Raw genomic sequence first — 18,159 nt, forward strand, 5'->3', positions numbered from 1 at the left:
CTGGTGGGGGTCGATATAAGACACCGGCATCCTCTCAAAACATCAGACATCGATTTGCTGATCCTCGTGATCAGTCGCCAGCTATTCAAGTGGTTAGTGTACCTGCTGCTTCCGCGGCCAAGGTCAAGTGCAAAGTGTTTGTATGTGCGCGTGTGTAAGTGAGGTGCTTCATACGTAGTTACGACCGCCCACCAACGATTAGTTGATCAGGCAAAGCTGTTCAGTGGAAAGGTAAGGATCATCTTCATTTGGTGCCACTATCATTGACAAACGTGATCTTCAGTCAGTACCTACTACAGAAAGCCATTCATTTCATTGACGTCAGTTTTGATTACCTATCATCATCATAATCATTCATCACTGTTCATTGAGCGGTACTGGTCCTAACTTCCTTGAATCTAAACATATCTTGCCTTATCATTTAATGATGATGAAATATTTTGTATAATTCATATATTAAACAAATAAAACTGAATAAGTTGTCTCATTGATTTTGACAAGAATTGACTATTCGAAAATTTTTAATTCAAAATGTATAATGTGTATGTAATTCAAGTATGTATTAATTCTATGAGAGACCTCTCATTTCTAGTAGAATACATTAATACTATTCATTCGTCACACATCACTGCTCATATTAAAATAATTAATATACTGATACTTTTTTAATCCCATTTTTCAAAATCAAATATAATAATAATCGTAATTGGTTACAATCGATTAATTTCAGGACCTCTAGCATGACCTAACGACTGTTATTGGGCAGCCGGTACCGACAACTTAACGTGTTCATCCGAAACACGAGAGTGTTCCGAGAAAAATATCTGGCCCGCGCCGAGATTAGAACCCAGGTCTCTGAATTAAAGCCAGCTCGATCACGGCCACTCCAAAATCAAATAATATAATCATCGAAGTCTTTCCCTCCACCCCCTAATAGTGAACTTGTATTCACAAGCTCAGACTAAACGATTAAAAATCAATAAAAAATAAATCATGAAGTACCTTATTGTAGTGGAATAAACATACCATAAGGAGGGCATTGAACTTAAAGTGTACTGTTAAAGAAAAAAATTATTGTCAGGAATAACTTGGCAAAATTACTTGGTCGATATTAAGCCTAATCATAAAAACGTGATCTCAAGATAATAATCACATGTTGGAACAAGAACATTATTTTCTCAAATGAAAATTTTATCAATTTGAAATGAAACTGTTGTTGAGTATTATCATGAAAACAATCAATGCGACGTATTTTTAATATAGAATTGGAGTTTTTAGAACCTCTTAGAGAATAGACCGACCCCCTTACAGTATAGATTATAGAGAATATAACCTCTTGTCTCACTATCCTACCAATTTATTCTTTCTCAATCATTAGCCTTCCTTTTCGGTTAGGATGAATAGGGTACTCCTTATAATCACGTTAATAACAATTTAAATTTCTAGTACCTTCCAATTTGTGCATTGTACCATAGAATAATATTGAAATCAAAGCTAGTATGTTGAGAAAAGATCAAAAGCTAGTAGCCTGAAGTGATATTAATGATTAAAAATCTTATCAATTCGAGAATAGCAAAGTTATGGTAGGTAGCCTACTCTAGTATGTAGATACATTTCATTTTTATTTCAATATGATATGCAATTACCATCATTCTCAATCTAGAGCATAGACTTTCTTATTTTACATGAGCTTTCGTTTAATTAATTAATTTGAGATGGTAATTGAATAATATCCATCCTATCATTATCAAAATGAAGCGTAGTAGACTACTACCATAGGTGATATCGATGGAAAAATATTGATAAGGCGAACTACACCACATATCATTGGAAATATGATATTGATTATAAAATTCGAAGACTGTTTGCAACCCTTCTTGGATTCGATTCTAGTAATTTCGCAGGCTGAAATGAAGCCAGACTACAAATGTTGGCAGCGAGCCAAAAGTTCAAGGGAAGTTTGGAACAGTCTCTGTGCTGGCAGAGCTCTTATCGATAAAGTAGTGTAATTTAGGGTCTAATTCATAAATGAGGCTTAATAGTAGGCTTACATTAGGGTTTTCACTCAACCATTCCAACATGTATTCTGTAATTTGAGCCATTATTAATAAATGAGTTCATTACATATTTTCTGATATTTTACGACTAGCCTAAGTGTCATCTACTTGAATGAAAAGTATAATTTGCCTAGTATAAATGTTGCCAAATATTGAGAACATGTGATTCCTTCGCTGTTCCCTCCTCGGATAATCTTGAATAGTCTCTTGGATTTGATATTATTAATTTTATTTTATCAATGAGGAGATTCATGGTTGCTCGGAATTTTTCGCTCGTGAGAATCTGAATTGAATTTAACTTTTGAAACGGTTTTTTATTTTAGTTATATTTAGTTGAAATGTTTTCTCACAATCCAAAATGCCTGATAAAAAAATATTATTTTTTAGAACTGTATCTAGGAATTTGATATGAACTCCAAACTGGAAATGCCCAAGCTGCCTGTGAACAAGCCAACTACTGCAAAACAAACATGCTGAGAATAAGCTTATCTATATATCTCTTATTATATAAAAGCGAAACGACACTCACTCACTCACTCAGTCATAAACAGATCTAGAAATAAATTGGACCAAAAACGTTCAAATTTGGTGAGTATGTTCACTTGGCCCTCTAGACGCGCTCTAAGAACGGATTTGAATGAAATCCAAAAATACGCCCAAAATTAGAATTTTGCTACTTTAAATTTTGCTATTTTGCCATTTTCTCAGTTTGCTGAGAACAAATGAACAGAAAATGTTCAAATTTGGTACAAAAGCTCAGCTAAGATATTGAAATTTTGTCTTGAGAGAGAGAGAGCGGTTTCCCAGCGTTTTAATCTGCGTTTTCTAAGCTTCGTTAACTAATTGACAGAAAATGTTTGAATTTGATAGAGATGTTCAGCTAGAGACTAGAAAGTTTGAGTGCAGAAAGGTGGACTTCAAAAATTTCGCTAAGGATACGCCCAAAATAACCTATTTTTAGCGGGTTTCGAGCGTTCCCTAGAAGTTTTTCTGTGTTTTCTCACCTTCTTCAAAAAATAATTGGGATTAAATGTTCATATTCTGTACTCAGGTTCAGCTAAGACGTACAAATTTTGTAATAGAATAGAATGACTACCTTTATTTTTGACCTGGGATGGCGAAGTTAGGGCGCAGTCGGCCCTCTCTTTCAATCAACCCTCAGAGCAATTCAGCGCTTCAGATATGCCTAAAATCGGCTTTTTCCAGCGTTATCTGCGTTTTTCAGCTTTTCAAAGCAAATGAATAGAAAATGTTAAAATTTTGTACAGATTTTCATCTAGTAAAACACAATAATTATTAATTTGATCATAGATTTTTTCTTCAATGAAGAAGGAAGTTTATCATCGAATTTTCATTGGAGCAATAAAATATACTAATAGAACGAATGTAGCGAGTTCTTACTCTTGACTTGTGACTCCAGTCGTCCGTTGGTGTGTATGTTCGACGATAACTTTCGAAGCTTTCATTAATAAGCTTTGAATTTCCATCACTTATTCTCTGAACCCATCATAGAAATCGAGTTTGTTGGACATAAGTTAGACCGACTCCTTCATCCTTCGTACGGCGGAAACGGATATGTCCTCAATATCATCATATATCATGTCGATAGATAAAATAGGATGCTATAAATAGAATCAATAATCAAAAGAGAAGAAATCATGTGAAAGGCATATATAATGGAATATTGTTAATCGTTTCCAACCGGAGATTTAAAAAGAACTGTCAAAAGCTGTCAGAATATCAGTGGCACTATGAGCGAGCTCTCCAACCCGGACGGGTCATTAGTTATTTACGAATTCAGTTTATAATCTATTATAATTGAGTTTCATTCATTTATAAATTTACTACAGTACTATTAATCTTTTTTGTTTGTTGACAGGAATGAAGGTCCTTTCAGTAGTGGTGATATGCTGTGGCATTTATTCAGTGAATTGTTATGGACCCCCTCCTAAATCAAAGAAAGGAAAAACCACTACAACCACAACTGAGGCTTCTCCATCAGATGATGGAATCATTTTTCCAGATCAAGATAATAATGTGAACCCAGTGAGCTACATACAAAACAATGGTGTAGGGTCCTATGGTGGTGGCAATCCCAATTATCAGTCGACAAATGGTGGATGTGGAGGAGGCCCTACTGGTAGTTGTGGTAGACCACAAGGTCAGCCATCATATAGTCCTCAAGGACAACAGCCCTCATATAACCCTCAATACCCTCAAGGGCAGTCATCATACAATCCACAAACTCCTCAAGGACAACAAGGTCAACAACCACAACAACCGTCATATAACCCACAGAACCCTCAATTGCCTTCATACAACCCTCAAGGGCAAAAGCCACAATCTCCATACAATCCCCAAGGACAACAACCACAACAGCCAACATACAACCCTCAATACCCACAAGCAAAACCACCACAGCAGCCATCATACAACCCACAATACCCTCAAGGACAATCGCCTCAACCATCCCCACAAAAACCTGGAGGAAACTACTGGTGGCAAGGAGATTCTTCTCCTTTCAATCCTCAACAACAGCCTGCTTCACTTCCACCACAATCTTCAGGAAATAATGTTCCCCCTTCAAATGTTGGACCCACTGCTCCCCCCAATTCAGGTCCAAATCATCCTGGTACTTCTCAGCCTGGGCCAACTCATCCTGGACCAAATCATCCTGGGGCACCTCAGCCTGGGCCAACTTATCCTGGATCAAATCATCCTGGGGCACTTCAGCCAGGGTCAACTCATCCTGGACCATCTCATCAACCTGCAGCAGGTTCACCACCAAAACCAATTGATATACAGAACAACCCATTCCTAAGCTCAGCTCTTGGTGGGAATAAGCCCAGCTCTTGTGGGGGCAGTTATGGTGGTGGAGCCTGCAACCCTCAACCTCCAAGCCAAGGAGTTCAACCCCCCAGCTTGCCTCCAAGCAACCAACCAATTGCCTGTAGACCTGGCGCCAGCAGTGGCTGCAGCTCTGGATCACCTCCTTATTCACCACCACCTCCTCAAGGATCACCATCAAACCCAATAGCAGGTCAACCAGCTAACTCTCCCCCTAAGCCTGTTGATATTGGTAACAATCCATTCCTAAGCTCTGCTTTGAACAAACCAGCTGGATGTTCTGGAAGTTACTCAGGAAGCTGTGGAAGCAATCCAACCAATCCACAAGGGCAAATCCAATATCCCCAACAACCACAATATTTAGGACCCCAACAACCAGTGAATATTGGTCAAGGAAGTCCTCAAACTCCTGGATCACAATCGAAGCCACTGCATCCTGGACTCAGCCAGATTCCTGGACCTCAACAATCAGTACAGTCACCAGACCCAGGCTCTCAACCACCTCAAGGAAATCCTCAATATCCAGATAACCAGAAACCTGGACAACCACAAGGAGGTCAGCAATACCCAGGAACAAGCCAATACCCAAATCCTCAACAGCCTGGAAGTCCACAATATCCAGGAGGCAATCAATATCCAAACAATCAACAACCAAGTCAGAGCAGCCCACAATATCAGAAGCCAAGTTATCTGGGACAACCACAGGGATCTCAGAACTATCCAGGCAACAATCCAAGCCAGCAGGGCCCAGCTCCTCAATCAGAATTGCCCCTCAAATACCCAGGGGCTCATTCAGGCAGCCCCAATTCTCAAACTCCAGGCAGTGGATATAATCCTCAACAATCAGGTATGGTGACACATTAAAACGTTTTTTTCTAATAAACAGGTTCGTCTTTTTCTCATGTATACGTTACTGTTCTGTAATCTGAGACACTATTCAAGCAACTAGTGATATGATTTAATAAATATTGTATTATTATTCTTTGAAACAATAAGGTGCGAATGAATAACCACAATTTTGAACAATTGGTGCAAATTTGGTTAGAATTAGATGAGTAGTTGGAATTCACTGGTCATGTACTGTAAGATACAGTCCGTACATATTCAACATTGACCAATTTCACAGCTATTTCACACTACTATCATCATAACTATAATTTTCTTGGTGAATCTATTTAGCCAACTGTATCACTTTATCATTGAGTATTATTCTCTCTAACACTGAGAGCTTTCTTCAATATTGATGGAATCTACATGAACTTCTTCTTCTTGATGGGGAATGGATAATGGGAAAGATGATGAACGGCCCCACAGTTTTAGATGGGTTTCAATCCAGCCTACAACATAAGAATTTCAGATTGGTTTCAAGTACCACTTAGAATTTTGTTTTTCAACTTTGCAGGTCAACAGACAACCGTGAACATTCCAGGAAGACCGCAGCAATATCCCAACCCTGGCTCACAAGGGAAACCCTCCTACCCTCAGTACGGCAGTGGAGCATCCCCTGGCCAGCAATACACTCCACAGTTTCCTTCCTCGACTGTCCCTTGCAATCAATACAATCAGCTGTGTGTTGCAAAATCGGCTTGCCAACAAGGCGTTCTAACTCAGACCGGCGTACCTGGTAGGGCTGGGGTGAGTTCATCATTATTCAAGCTCCTATAATTAACTGATGTTTCATTATTCAATTAACTAAACAATTGAACTATCGAGTCAACTGAATCATGGACGAATAAAGTTATAGAATTTGAAGAAATTTCTTAATTTAAAAAATATGAATGAAGCTCTGACAAACTCCTTACATACGGGGAAAGTAGAGACGGAAAGTTACTGCGAACATTGCTTGCCATTACGAAACTTTCTACAAATTTCCATTTACCAGAAATCTGTTCAAAGAGATATTAATGTGAAATCGTATAACTTTCATTGGTGGGGAGTCTCTGACTGAATATTCCGCCCCTTGGACCTCCGTTGAATATTATTTAAGCCGTCAATGGGTCTGTTCAACAACTATTCTACATCAGCTGGGATCCGATAACACGGGAATGACCTGACTAAAAACGTTTGTTCATATCCTCAAGGCTGCTATACGCAAGCACTATAATTAACCACTAGACTACAGATCACTCCATAGATAACGCAAATTTTAAAGCTGCAAGTAACTTGCGGTCTCCACTTTCTCTGTATAGAAGTATTTTATTGAGTACAATATCCGCTGATAAGCTCCGGAATTTTCAAAATTGGACATGATTCTAAACCACAATTTATTATTGAAGCTGTTTTTGGATTATTTCACAGCAAAGTTCTTGAATGTTTTATTTAAAATAAGGGAATGTGTTTATGTTACAGTACTGTAATGCTGCTACTGAGGTTTGTTGTAAAATCCCAACTGGAGCCACACCGGACAAACAGTCTCCTCCCACTATTGGCTATGGAAACATCCCAGGAACCAATGGAATACCACTTGGAGGATCGATTTATGACATGACTCCAAAGCCTTCATTGAACAGTGGTGAGAACTTATCACATCATGATTACACTAATAATATTCATTATAAAATTTTAAATTCTTCTCTTATTACGATGCAAATCTAAAGGCTCGAACAGAACGAGTAGAGGTGAAGATCAATGCCACTAAACTGGAGATCGATGCCACTCGAAGATATAATAAATATCCATGCATGATATTCCATTCACTCAATCTCCCACATTTGCATGAATTGCTGATTCTTACTCTCTCTTCTTGTTTTATTGCTGATTTCTTTCTTTTCTCTTCTCTTTTTAATTCATGTGAAGTTGTGTCTTCATTAGGTACGGTATATATCTTTCTTCTTTGACTTTACCTAGATAATGATAGGAATTTCTATTAATTTATTATTGTTATTATTATTTATACTGTCATTTATAACAGATTCGTCCTTTTGGGGGAAAATATTCACAATTTTGTCTTGTGGGTATTTTATTCTTGTAATATATTTTTGATTTTTGAATAAATCGAATTGTATCGAGAACGCTAGCGAGCTTAAATATACATATCGTCCTGACCATTCTGTTCGTACCCTAGGGCCAAGAATCATGCCCAAGACCTTTTGTTGAGCATTACTATGCAAACAGATGGAAATGGGAGCTGGGTGATTTTAAAACCAATTTTAAAATTAAAATGGATCCGTTTCTGTTTCCTGCACTCTTCCAGCTTTAAGTACCGCTTGCAAAGTGAAAGCTTAAACTGAATTAAATCAGCTGGTGGTTTAATCTCAATATGAATCACATTATAGCAAACGGAACTTGATATTTATTTGATCAAGTTTAAGCTGAGAAGCAGTATTGGCTGTGATTTTTTGTCATTTGCAGCTTTATATTATAGATTCCGTTAAAACTGATACTGGAAAATTGACTCTTAATTGTGTAATTACATTATTCATAATGACCATAATTTATTACTGAATAGATTCTCAAAATACCGAAATCCTTTTATTTGCAGTAACACCTGCTCCAACTCAACAGCCCTACACTGGAGCATTGAACACAACCCCCTACCCGGGATGCCCGGCTGCTCTGAAGTGTGTGGCCATCACCTACTGCACAGTGGAGGGAGTGATGGCTGACAAACCCGTCTACCTCACCCGCGAGCAGCAGGAGAACAGAGTGCCGTTGACTGTGAGTAGCCTAAGCAGCAAATACAACTCAACTATTTCACATCATTTTCAACTTGAAATGTATTAATAAAAATAATGAGCTTAAGTCTTGATTTTTTATTGAAGCTCTTTTGAGAGAAATTATAAGTAGTGGTTCAATATAAAGTTTGTTATTGAAAGTATGATATCAATAATTATTTCGGAATTCAACTATTGATATATTCATTTCTTAGCATCCGTTGCAATTCCCAATCGCTAGGGAAAAGTTCCTGTAGGCATATTATCAGAATAAAAGGAACCAGCTACAGACGTTTTCATCTGACTCAACAATGAGTCATACAGTCTATCAGTGCCTTGAATACCGTAAAATGATAATTGAATGAGAAGATGTAAATTTAAATACAATTTTATCACCAAATTGATCAATTGTCGTAAAGGTGTAAACGCCTTCATCACACAGAAACGCAACCGGAAGGTTTTTATGTATTGCGGGTAAAAGACTGAAGGGTTTGTTTAGCTTACTGACTGAATCTGGTAAATAATTCACTTATCCGCAATTACCTGGTCCCATCAAATCCGGTTGAACGAGGTTCTACTGTATTATTACTATTATTCAGTTTGATAACATGAAAATGCCCGGGTTGAAATTTAGCCTATATCAACTGAGAAAACTAACTCGAATCCTAATTAAAATGTTTTCCTTTTTTAACAAAATACATTTCAAAGAGCATAAATATTATTGTATCAATGCACATTCAATGATACAACTGATAGAAATGAATTCTGTTTATCGACAGGACTGCATGAATTTGGAAACGAACACACAAGGCAAGTGCTGCAGAGACCCGAACTACAAAGACCCGTGGCCCGCCGGCATGATGATGGGAAAGACGCCGGCTGGCGGACAATTCGATGACGGCCAGTATCACCCACCGGCCACTGATGACGGCCAATATAAGCCGCCCGCCGAGCCCGAGACATCCGGCACTTTCAGTCACGAAGCTGGACTCTACTACAATAATCCATCATCAACCCCTAAAGGACACACCATAAAGAAGCCAATCGGTACGTTGTTCAGTCATTCTCCGTCGTGAGAAGCTGGAAGTTCACTAGCGCAGTCATTGTCCGTAGTCATTCTTATCCTGTTTTGTTCTCTCAATTATATTTGCATATTATTAATCCATGTTCTCAATATCACTAAGATATAACTCTCCTAAAGGAAACACAATGAATTTAGGTTTTTCAGTTATTTCCAAAGCAAGAATAAGCTCGAGTTTTGTTTACTTGAAAGTGAAGTTGGCTACGTGTGGTATTCATCATGGAGAGTAATTCATTACTCCTGTCATACATTACTCCTAACATGACATTGAGTCAACTAAGTATTTTATTTTCTGTGAGTTGGAAGTTGAAACGTGAAATAAATTATTGTTCGTCGTAATTTTTTTGCAACACTAAAGCACTATATCGGTATTTCTGAACAATGATTGATCTAATCGATGGAGAAAATTATGGATTACATGTTGAGAAAAAACTGTGAATTTGTACTCTGCAATTTAGTTACATTTGTAGGCTAATGCAAACTTGATGGATGTTTAATGGTGAAACGTACTCAGTAGTATAACATCAATACGGTCATTTTTGACATTTTTAAAACGAGATTCTCAATCAATATGTTCGATAATGAGAGAACATCAATAGGCCTACTCGGTGTAATGAGAGCACTATAATTCATAACAATTTTAATCTATGCAAAATATTAATTTCACCTTACGTGTGTCAATGTTTAATGCAATGGAATTTTTTGAAACTATCATATTAATATTAAATAATGTCAAGACTTGTTGAAGAGAATTATAAGGACAAATATATGTTTTACTTATTTTTAATTCATCAATGACAGAATCATAGAATGATTGAAAATGAAGAAAAAAAGGCTAAGCCTTTACTATTCCATCTCTCAAATTCTTATTTGATTAGTCCAAATGAAATATGTCCAATGGAAGTTATGTTTTGTCAGCACTATCAAACGTCAGATATTTCAATCCAAGTCATTTGAATAAGTCCATAAACTTGATAAATTATTATCCCAATAAAATTGTGCCAATGTTTGATATCACTTATTATTTCTTTTGCAATTAAAGTTAATTTGATGTCACTACAGGTAATTTCAACCAAAACCCAACTGCATTCCCAACAAAACCGGCGTTTGTGAATGGTGCACCAGCGAGGCAGCCTGCTCCAGTGCATGAGAACGAGTATCCCGAAGGAGTGAGCCCTCCATCCAATGACATCCTGCCGCCCAATCAAGTCCCACTCAATTCTGATACAAAACTGCAGCCAGCCGGTCAAAACTATCAAACAGGAGGTCAAACTTACCAACCAGGGGGTCAAAACTATCAGCCAGGTCAAGTGAATCAATCTGACAAGCCTAATCAGCCAAACCCAGGTTCATATAGCCCAGGATCAACATACCAACCAGATCAAGTGAATCCAGCTGACAAACCCAATCTGCCAAACCCAGGTTCATATAGCCCAGGATCAACATACCAACCAGATCAAGTGAATCCAGCTGACAAACCCAATCTGCCAAACCCAGGTTCATATAGCCCAGGATCAACATACCAACCAGGTCAAGTGAATCCAGCTGACAAACCCAATCAGCCAAACCCAGGTTCATATAGCCCAGGATCAACATACCAGCCAAATCCCAAAGGGACAGCTTCAAATCCTGATCAGCCTTCCTTCCAGCAACAGCCACCAAATGGACAGCCCCTATTCCAACCAAACACTCAGAATGGAGAGAAACCAGTGAGTGCCTACCAGCCTGGACAACCTGATACTAACAGTTATCAGCCAGTTCCAGCCCCAATCGGTCTGCCACGTCCCGCATCGACTTGTGGAAAAAGACTCAAGGAGGTAGGGATCAACAATCATTCCCTGAAATAGTATTCCGCATTATCATTTCACATGAGGACGCATTATTGTTCCATGTCAAGACAATTCTCACAGTATACCTGAAGTATGAATGGATTATCTGTAACTAATTAGCAGCACCAACTTTTAATCTTATAAAGTCCTCAATTTTTAGTCCTGTTCCATCAACTTGTTGAATAATTACTCAATGGGTTGATTGACATAAAACTGCACTGACAATTCTCTCCTGCTCTTCTCTGGATGTTCAGAAATGTCATGAAGAACTTCTAACTCAACAGTCATAGTACATCGTGGTCTGCCTGCATAAATGTTCTCTTTGGACATCAAAAAGCCTGTTCTGACAGACGTTGATGAATAGTGGCCAAAAATATTGAACTTGGACATACTCGGTTAGGAAAGTTCTCTTGATACAAACGTCTTGCTTCAGTACCTACTACATTATTACAGTGTCCCATCCCATACATTAAATGCATGTCAGCTGATTCGGAGTATGAATAATGTCTGAAATTACCTGCCATTTTTCAAAAATCTAACACTTAACACAAAAGCAAAGTGAAATGGTTACAAAAATAACTGGTTAATAGATTAAACAAAATACACAGCGCGGCTACAGTAAGCCTATCTTACAGTTTGTTGTTTCGTTCAACAGTGAGCTGAAATATTTCTGAAAATAATTTTTAGCTGATAATTTCTTTCAAATATTTTCTTATTTAGAACAAAATGAATCAGCTGTTTCGGAACAGCTTTTATTTGAATGCATGTTTTATTTGCAATCAGCTACAACCTATAAGAGTTATTAGTTCTCTCATAAGGCAGCAAATTTTTATGGTGTACTGAACTACATAAGAATACATTTTATTTAACTTTTATTTAAATTTAGTTTACACAGCTTACATGATTATTTTCAGAATTAAATTCTCTACAATTTTTATTGCAAAAAATTATTCGTTTACTGGTCATTAAAGAAAGTTATTGGGCATCAAACTTAGAAGTCTGTGTTTTTCTACTTAGATGTTTTGCATATTTCAACTTTTTTCTCAAAAACTACTCACACTACAGCTTCCGGACTAGTTTTATTCAATTTTTCAGACATTTTTCCATATGAATCCACCATAAGTTTTTCAAAAACTAGTCCCCAAACAATTCAGCATCGGTGTATTTCACCAGAGGAACTGAATTCCGGGCGAAATCTTTCACCCTGCATAGCTTGCTAATGAAGCGTTCATGGATATATGTTTATAGTATTTTTTTTTACTTATTTTTACCTCTACTATCACGTATTAAATTATTTTACCATAATTATGAATCACCCTGTATATACAGATAGTCAGATTTTTATGTAGGCTACAGTACGGTCAATAAATTGTTATTTTTTAATTAATTGGAATAGCAGAATTCAATGAATAAGAAATTTATTAATTCAATTTGGGCAATGAAACTTATAATATAATTCATATTTTCATAGGTAGCCTATTCACATGATTTGTTATAAAAACGGTTTTCAGAAATAGAGAGTAACGGTATGAAACATATTCTCAAATTATGTCAGTTAACAAAAACAAAGTAGGCCTACCTACCATAAATTTTATTCTACGATGCTGATGATGTATTTAAATTTTTCATCACTTCAAGGTGGAATTAATGAAATTATTTTTTGTAGACGCACAACGCATCACCGGGAGACGCCGGTTTCGCTGAGTTTCCTTGGCAAGCGTTGGTGAGCTCAGCCTCAAACAAATCCTATGTTTGTAGCGCGGCAATAATTGCTGATAATGCGGTCATCACGGCAGCTCATTGTGTTGAAGGGTGAGATTGATAGTTTCCACATTAATATAATATTTTCAATTGTATTACTCCCACCCAGCATTATAAAATGGAAATTATGCAAGATATATTATGAGTACCGTAGTCTATGTGTAGCATTCATTTTTTTGTTACAGACCGAAACAAAATTGGTGTAAAACAATAATTACATCAAAATCCAATGACTTCTAACATGCATTTAAATAGGCCTACACGGTGGATTCCGCTCCATACTAAAGTAGCCTAATAACTTATTCTACCGACGATGAACCTCTAACCACTGAGGAAAGAACAGAGCCTCTTGTTCCTTCTTTCTTCTGTGCTCCAACCTAACCTAACCTCACGAAATCTCTCTCACGAACCTTACTAAAACAAACTTCTTACACCTTACAATATAGGCATTTCGTGAACCCTAGTAGAATAAACCTCACCCACACCCACATCTGACTCAAACTCTAACTTTAATAAGCCCAAACACACCAAAGTATAATGTAGCCTTCCAACCTTTCAATTCAATTAAAAAGCTCAAGATACATGAATAAGTATAGGCCTATACAGTAGGATCTAGTTAGTATAGGTTCAAAAGAATAGCAATAGTGTACATGCACAAGATTCAAAATATTAAGAGGATGCATATAACTAATATTGAGTCCAGACTCAAGATTAAGCTCTAACCCAGTTTGTGAAACCTTCACCAGTTTTCTAAATTTTCCAGTTTTCCTAATAGTTATTACACACATCACAAGATTGTGGTATGGATGTTGTGTACCTACTCCAGAACATACCACACTTCGCCTACTACTGATGTGCTCTAGGCTCGTTCTAGGAAAGGTTCGTGAGGTTAGGTTAGGTTAGGTTATACTACAATCGTCGTCAGTTGGAGTATACTTGAGTATGAACCGATACATTTAATCTAGGTACTTTACACGCCTCTTAAACTTGTTCGGGATTGTCATCATATTCAGTTTTATCAACGAATTTAAGAGTGATTCATATTTTTATTTTATTGAGATCAAAAGTAACACATCATTTTTAGCCTACACAGCAGGATGAAATGAAGTTAACAATTATTTCTATTGTATTCTATATCAAGTGGATTTTCACTTTTTGCAGGTTAAGATCAAAGGACATAGCAATCGAAGCGGGTGTATATAAGTTGCTGTCCCTCTATGAGAATCCGATTCGGAGGCGACCAGCAGCGGCGGTGGCGCGTCACCCCCACTTCAGCATCGAAAACCTCTCCAACGATCTGGCCATCATTGTCGTGACGCAAACCTTCAATTTTGACGACCATATCAGCAAGATATGCTTGCCGTCAACTTCCAAACCCAAATACGACCAGTCCAGCAACTGTGTAGTGACTGGATGGGGACGCAAACAGCTCAAGGGTACTGATAAAAAATATTCTATCATTTTTATAAATCAAATTTGTACGGTATAGACTAATGAGTTATGACCAACTATCAATACATCAGAGTTTTGAAAGAATATCAACCTAGATATTTCAAAAGCTAGTTAATCATTCATTCATCTATTACAAAATTACTTTATCATAAGAATTGTATTGGAAGAGCCTTTAATATTTCTCTCCCTAATTTAGATTATGAGTTCGAAATAAGGTTGAGTTAGCCTACTCTTTACATCACAGTTCTCGGCTCAAAAATATTTTTACTTGAAATAAACATTAAAAATGTTGCTTTAACTGAGAAATTTGTACCGTAGAAACAAACACACTCAAATTGAGCATCAATATTAAACTTCTAAAATGTCTAATACTATAGGCTACCGCTACCTACTATTATTACTTTATTATTTATACCAATATACAAAAATATTTTCGTACTATTTCGATCAAAATAGTAATCTCTTAGGTAAATTGGTCAGTCGTTTTCCCTTTATAGAATAAGTTACAGCTAATGTAGGTAGAGTATAAATTGCTATTATTAGTAGAAAAATAAGAGTATTTCCATAACGTCCGCTAGCCTATGACGTAATTTGCACATTTTCCTGTATACGGTACAGAATTATTGGATTGAAGAGAGCGATTTGAAACGATTTGGTTTGGTGGTCGCTGTAGACAAGATAAGTTAAGCTCCATCCCATCCTCCATGCGTCTGCTACTCCCTTTGTAAGGGTGGCCACTTCAACAGCCGACCACTCCTCTAAATACCATTTATGAGTTTAAAAATCGCTTCCCGGTGGTTTGGAACCAACCTAAAGCAGTAGGCCCGCTCATCTCTGATTATCATCCGTCTCATTACCCACGCACAAGCCTAAGGCTCATGTGGGCATCATCCTCAGCAAAAAAGGATGTAATAGAACTTGTTCAGTATCAACCAAGGTAATTACAAAATACTATTCATCTAAAGAACCTTGATAAATGTTATTTGATTTGTACTCAGTTTTTTTTCGTTTTGCTTATAATTTTTCAATATATTTACTCAATTTCCATTTAGAATTTTAATAGTTCTTGTGGCTATTAAAATTACAACTTTACAAATTTAACATTTTTTTTTAAATTTAACTGTCGTATGATTTAATGCTTCATTATTAAGAAGGAGGACTAAGTTCATTCACTTGATTATTTATAATTTGCAGGTTCGATTCCAGAAAGTGTGTTACACAAAGTTGATGTGAAATTTATACCAGAAGATGTGTGCGAATCGAAATTGAGATCTACTAATCTGGGCAAATACTTCATTCTGAACAAAGGATTTTCATGTGCTTTACCAAAGAATCCCTCAGATTTATGCAAGGTGAGTCATGTTCTATCACAATTAAAAGAAACCTCTTGAATTTTCAAAAGTTAAAACATCAAGAAATTTAACACAATTGAATCATTTTTGGATAACAAAATCAAGAGCTGCTCATAGCAAAATTAAGAGCTCATATGAAGACTCTTTGTAAGACTCTCAACACATGATGATGTAATTGAAAAGTATAAGCTCTAAAAACTCAGAGAGACAGAGAAGCCGCCATACCTGGAGTCCCCAGTGTAATGGACACCATAAGAACTAATATCACACGACTCACTTGGCATCCAACTGGCGACCCAGCCTGGTATCCTAATGTCCTGGTATCATGGGTCTAATCTAGGATCTTTCAAAAAAATCAACTTACTTCTATCAAGACCATACATTGAATAACAAAATTTAATAGAGTTTTTAAAACTCTGATAGACAACTACAACCGTTTTCAACCTCTGTACAAGTATATATTTTCTAATATTGAAATAATTCGAATAAGAAAGTAATTGTTGTATATTTGTGTGAAAGGTGGACGTAGGAAGCCCTATCGCGTGCGAGCGTGGGGATGGTCATTACGAGCTGGCCGGGGTGAACAGCTGGGATGTGGGCTGCCAGACCGACCAGACCCCCACCATCACATCCAACCCGGACGCAGAGTGGATCGACAAGGTCATTAACACCCCTGCCGAGCAGCTGGCTATCCAAGAGGAGAAATACTTCGCCGATAAACTCAAGGGAGAGTCCATTGATGATGTTGACATCGACCAGAAGCCTGGATTTGCGCTCGGCTATGGAAAGTAGAGTGAACAGAATGAACCTTGTGTTACTTTAGTGAACCCAGTGATTATTTTTAAATATAATAAAACTGAAGGCCATTATTTAGCCACAAAATAAATTATTTGTTTATCATGAAACTGAATGCCATTAGTTGATCGACTTGAAAATAAATTATTTGTTTTCCAAAAGCTTGATTATTCATTTTCTCAGGCTTCTTCAGGAAAGAATAGGATGACTTTCTTGAGAGCGAAGTTAAGACGCAGCCGGCCCTCTCTTATACCCAACTCTCAATATTCATAATATGCAGTGAAGATGGAAATTCTAAGAGAATGTTGTCTTGGAGGCAAAGGCTTACTCGTATCATGAACACGGCTCCTATATGGAGCATAATATTATATTATCTACATAATAACAGAGTAGCTGTGTCTGTTTTTTGTTTTCATTTATTATTTTATCGAAAGCTGTGGTATTTAAAAGCTTCCAAAAAATATTTGAATTGATGCATCTCTTAATTCTGTTTTTCCTTGTGGAGTTTATAATGACAATTAATTATTAAACGTCAAATGACAAGTCCGGCATGTTGAACCCCAACTTACTATATAATAATAGCTTGTCTCTGTATCAATAGATTATGAGATCAAATTTCAGTCCAGCCAAAGACTTTTGCACAAAAACTTTTCAATTTATTAATTATTAAAAAAATTTGTGCATCTTTTATAAGATTTATAGCTATTATCACAGTTTTAAATTCATCTTTTCAATATGAATATTGCGTAATTTCAGGCCTAATCCTGAGACGTTTATATGTCAACGTGAAGACACAGGAGGGTGATAATTCCATCTACTCCTATTTCGATTAGATTCGTGAAGCACGGGTACATACAAGTATAAAATAAAATTTGTGGTTGATTATGAGAAACATGAAAAATTGTTCAATGAAGATGAGATGCTATACGGTACGATTCAAAAATAAAAAAGACTTGCATATTTTTATAGATTTTATTTCAAGTTATAAAAATTATTTCAAAATGAGTAAATTCATATTATGCAGTAACATTGCACTGAACATTGCAGGAATGAACCTGAAACATATATCTATACAGGTATAGGCTAAAGTATAAAATTGAAATTTCTTTCTATATTTATGTTTATTATTCTTAATGAGATCATAATATTTTATATTGTATAACAAACTGTACAATAAAATGATCAGTTCAACTTAAAATGGATCTCGACAATAAAAACTCAACGATAAACATTCTACTTAATTTTGGATTTGAGAACGGAACATGAAATGTTCAATGAACATGAAACGGAACATGAATGGAACGGAACACAACGGAATGTTTAGTTGTTGAT

The 18,159-nt window shown here is 36.6% G+C and overlaps 1 protein-coding gene across 2 annotated transcripts; it reads left to right on the forward strand.

Annotated features, from left to right (window-relative positions):
- The first annotated feature begins 22 nt into the window (after nucleotides 1-22).
- LOC111055669 (collagen alpha-1(III) chain) lies at nucleotides 23-16,988 on the forward strand. Of its 2 annotated transcripts, XM_039435148.1 has the most exons (12): nucleotides 23-231; nucleotides 3,937-5,751; nucleotides 6,307-6,539; nucleotides 7,254-7,416; nucleotides 8,386-8,561; nucleotides 9,337-9,604; nucleotides 10,701-10,985; nucleotides 11,151-11,455; nucleotides 13,134-13,279; nucleotides 14,390-14,664; nucleotides 15,875-16,032; nucleotides 16,552-16,988. In XM_039435148.1, the coding sequence occupies exons 2-12, from the start codon at nucleotides 3,939-3,941 to the stop codon at nucleotides 16,822-16,824; spliced, it is 4,095 nt and encodes a 1,364-aa protein (XP_039291082.1). In that variant the 5' UTR covers nucleotides 23-231; nucleotides 3,937-3,938; the 3' UTR covers nucleotides 16,825-16,988. The 2 variants fall into 2 exon arrangements, with proteins under 2 accessions (XP_039291082.1, XP_039291076.1); XM_039435142.1 differs by having other exon boundaries at nucleotides 10,701-11,455.
- The last annotated feature ends 1,171 nt before the right edge of the window (nucleotides 16,989-18,159 follow it).

The sequence above is a fragment of the Nilaparvata lugens genome, chromosome 1, assembly GCF_014356525.2.
Source record: "Nilaparvata lugens isolate BPH chromosome 1, ASM1435652v1, whole genome shotgun sequence".
In the NCBI taxonomy this organism is placed as follows: domain Eukaryota; kingdom Metazoa; phylum Arthropoda; class Insecta; order Hemiptera; family Delphacidae; genus Nilaparvata; species Nilaparvata lugens.

Bases quoted from the DNA above. Each gene is read 5' to 3' on its own strand.
- LOC111055669 (XM_039435142.1), top strand. From the start codon at position 3,939: ATGAAGGTCCTTTCAGTAGTGGTGATATGCTGTGGCATTTATTCAGTG. The intron at 11,456-13,133 runs GTAGGGATCAAC...TATTTTTTGTAG, and splicing joins GTGGAAAAAGACTCAAGGAG to ACGCACAACGCATCACCGGG. The intron at 16,033-16,551 runs GTGAGTCATGTT...TTTGTGTGAAAG, and splicing joins ATCCCTCAGATTTATGCAAG to GTGGACGTAGGAAGCCCTAT.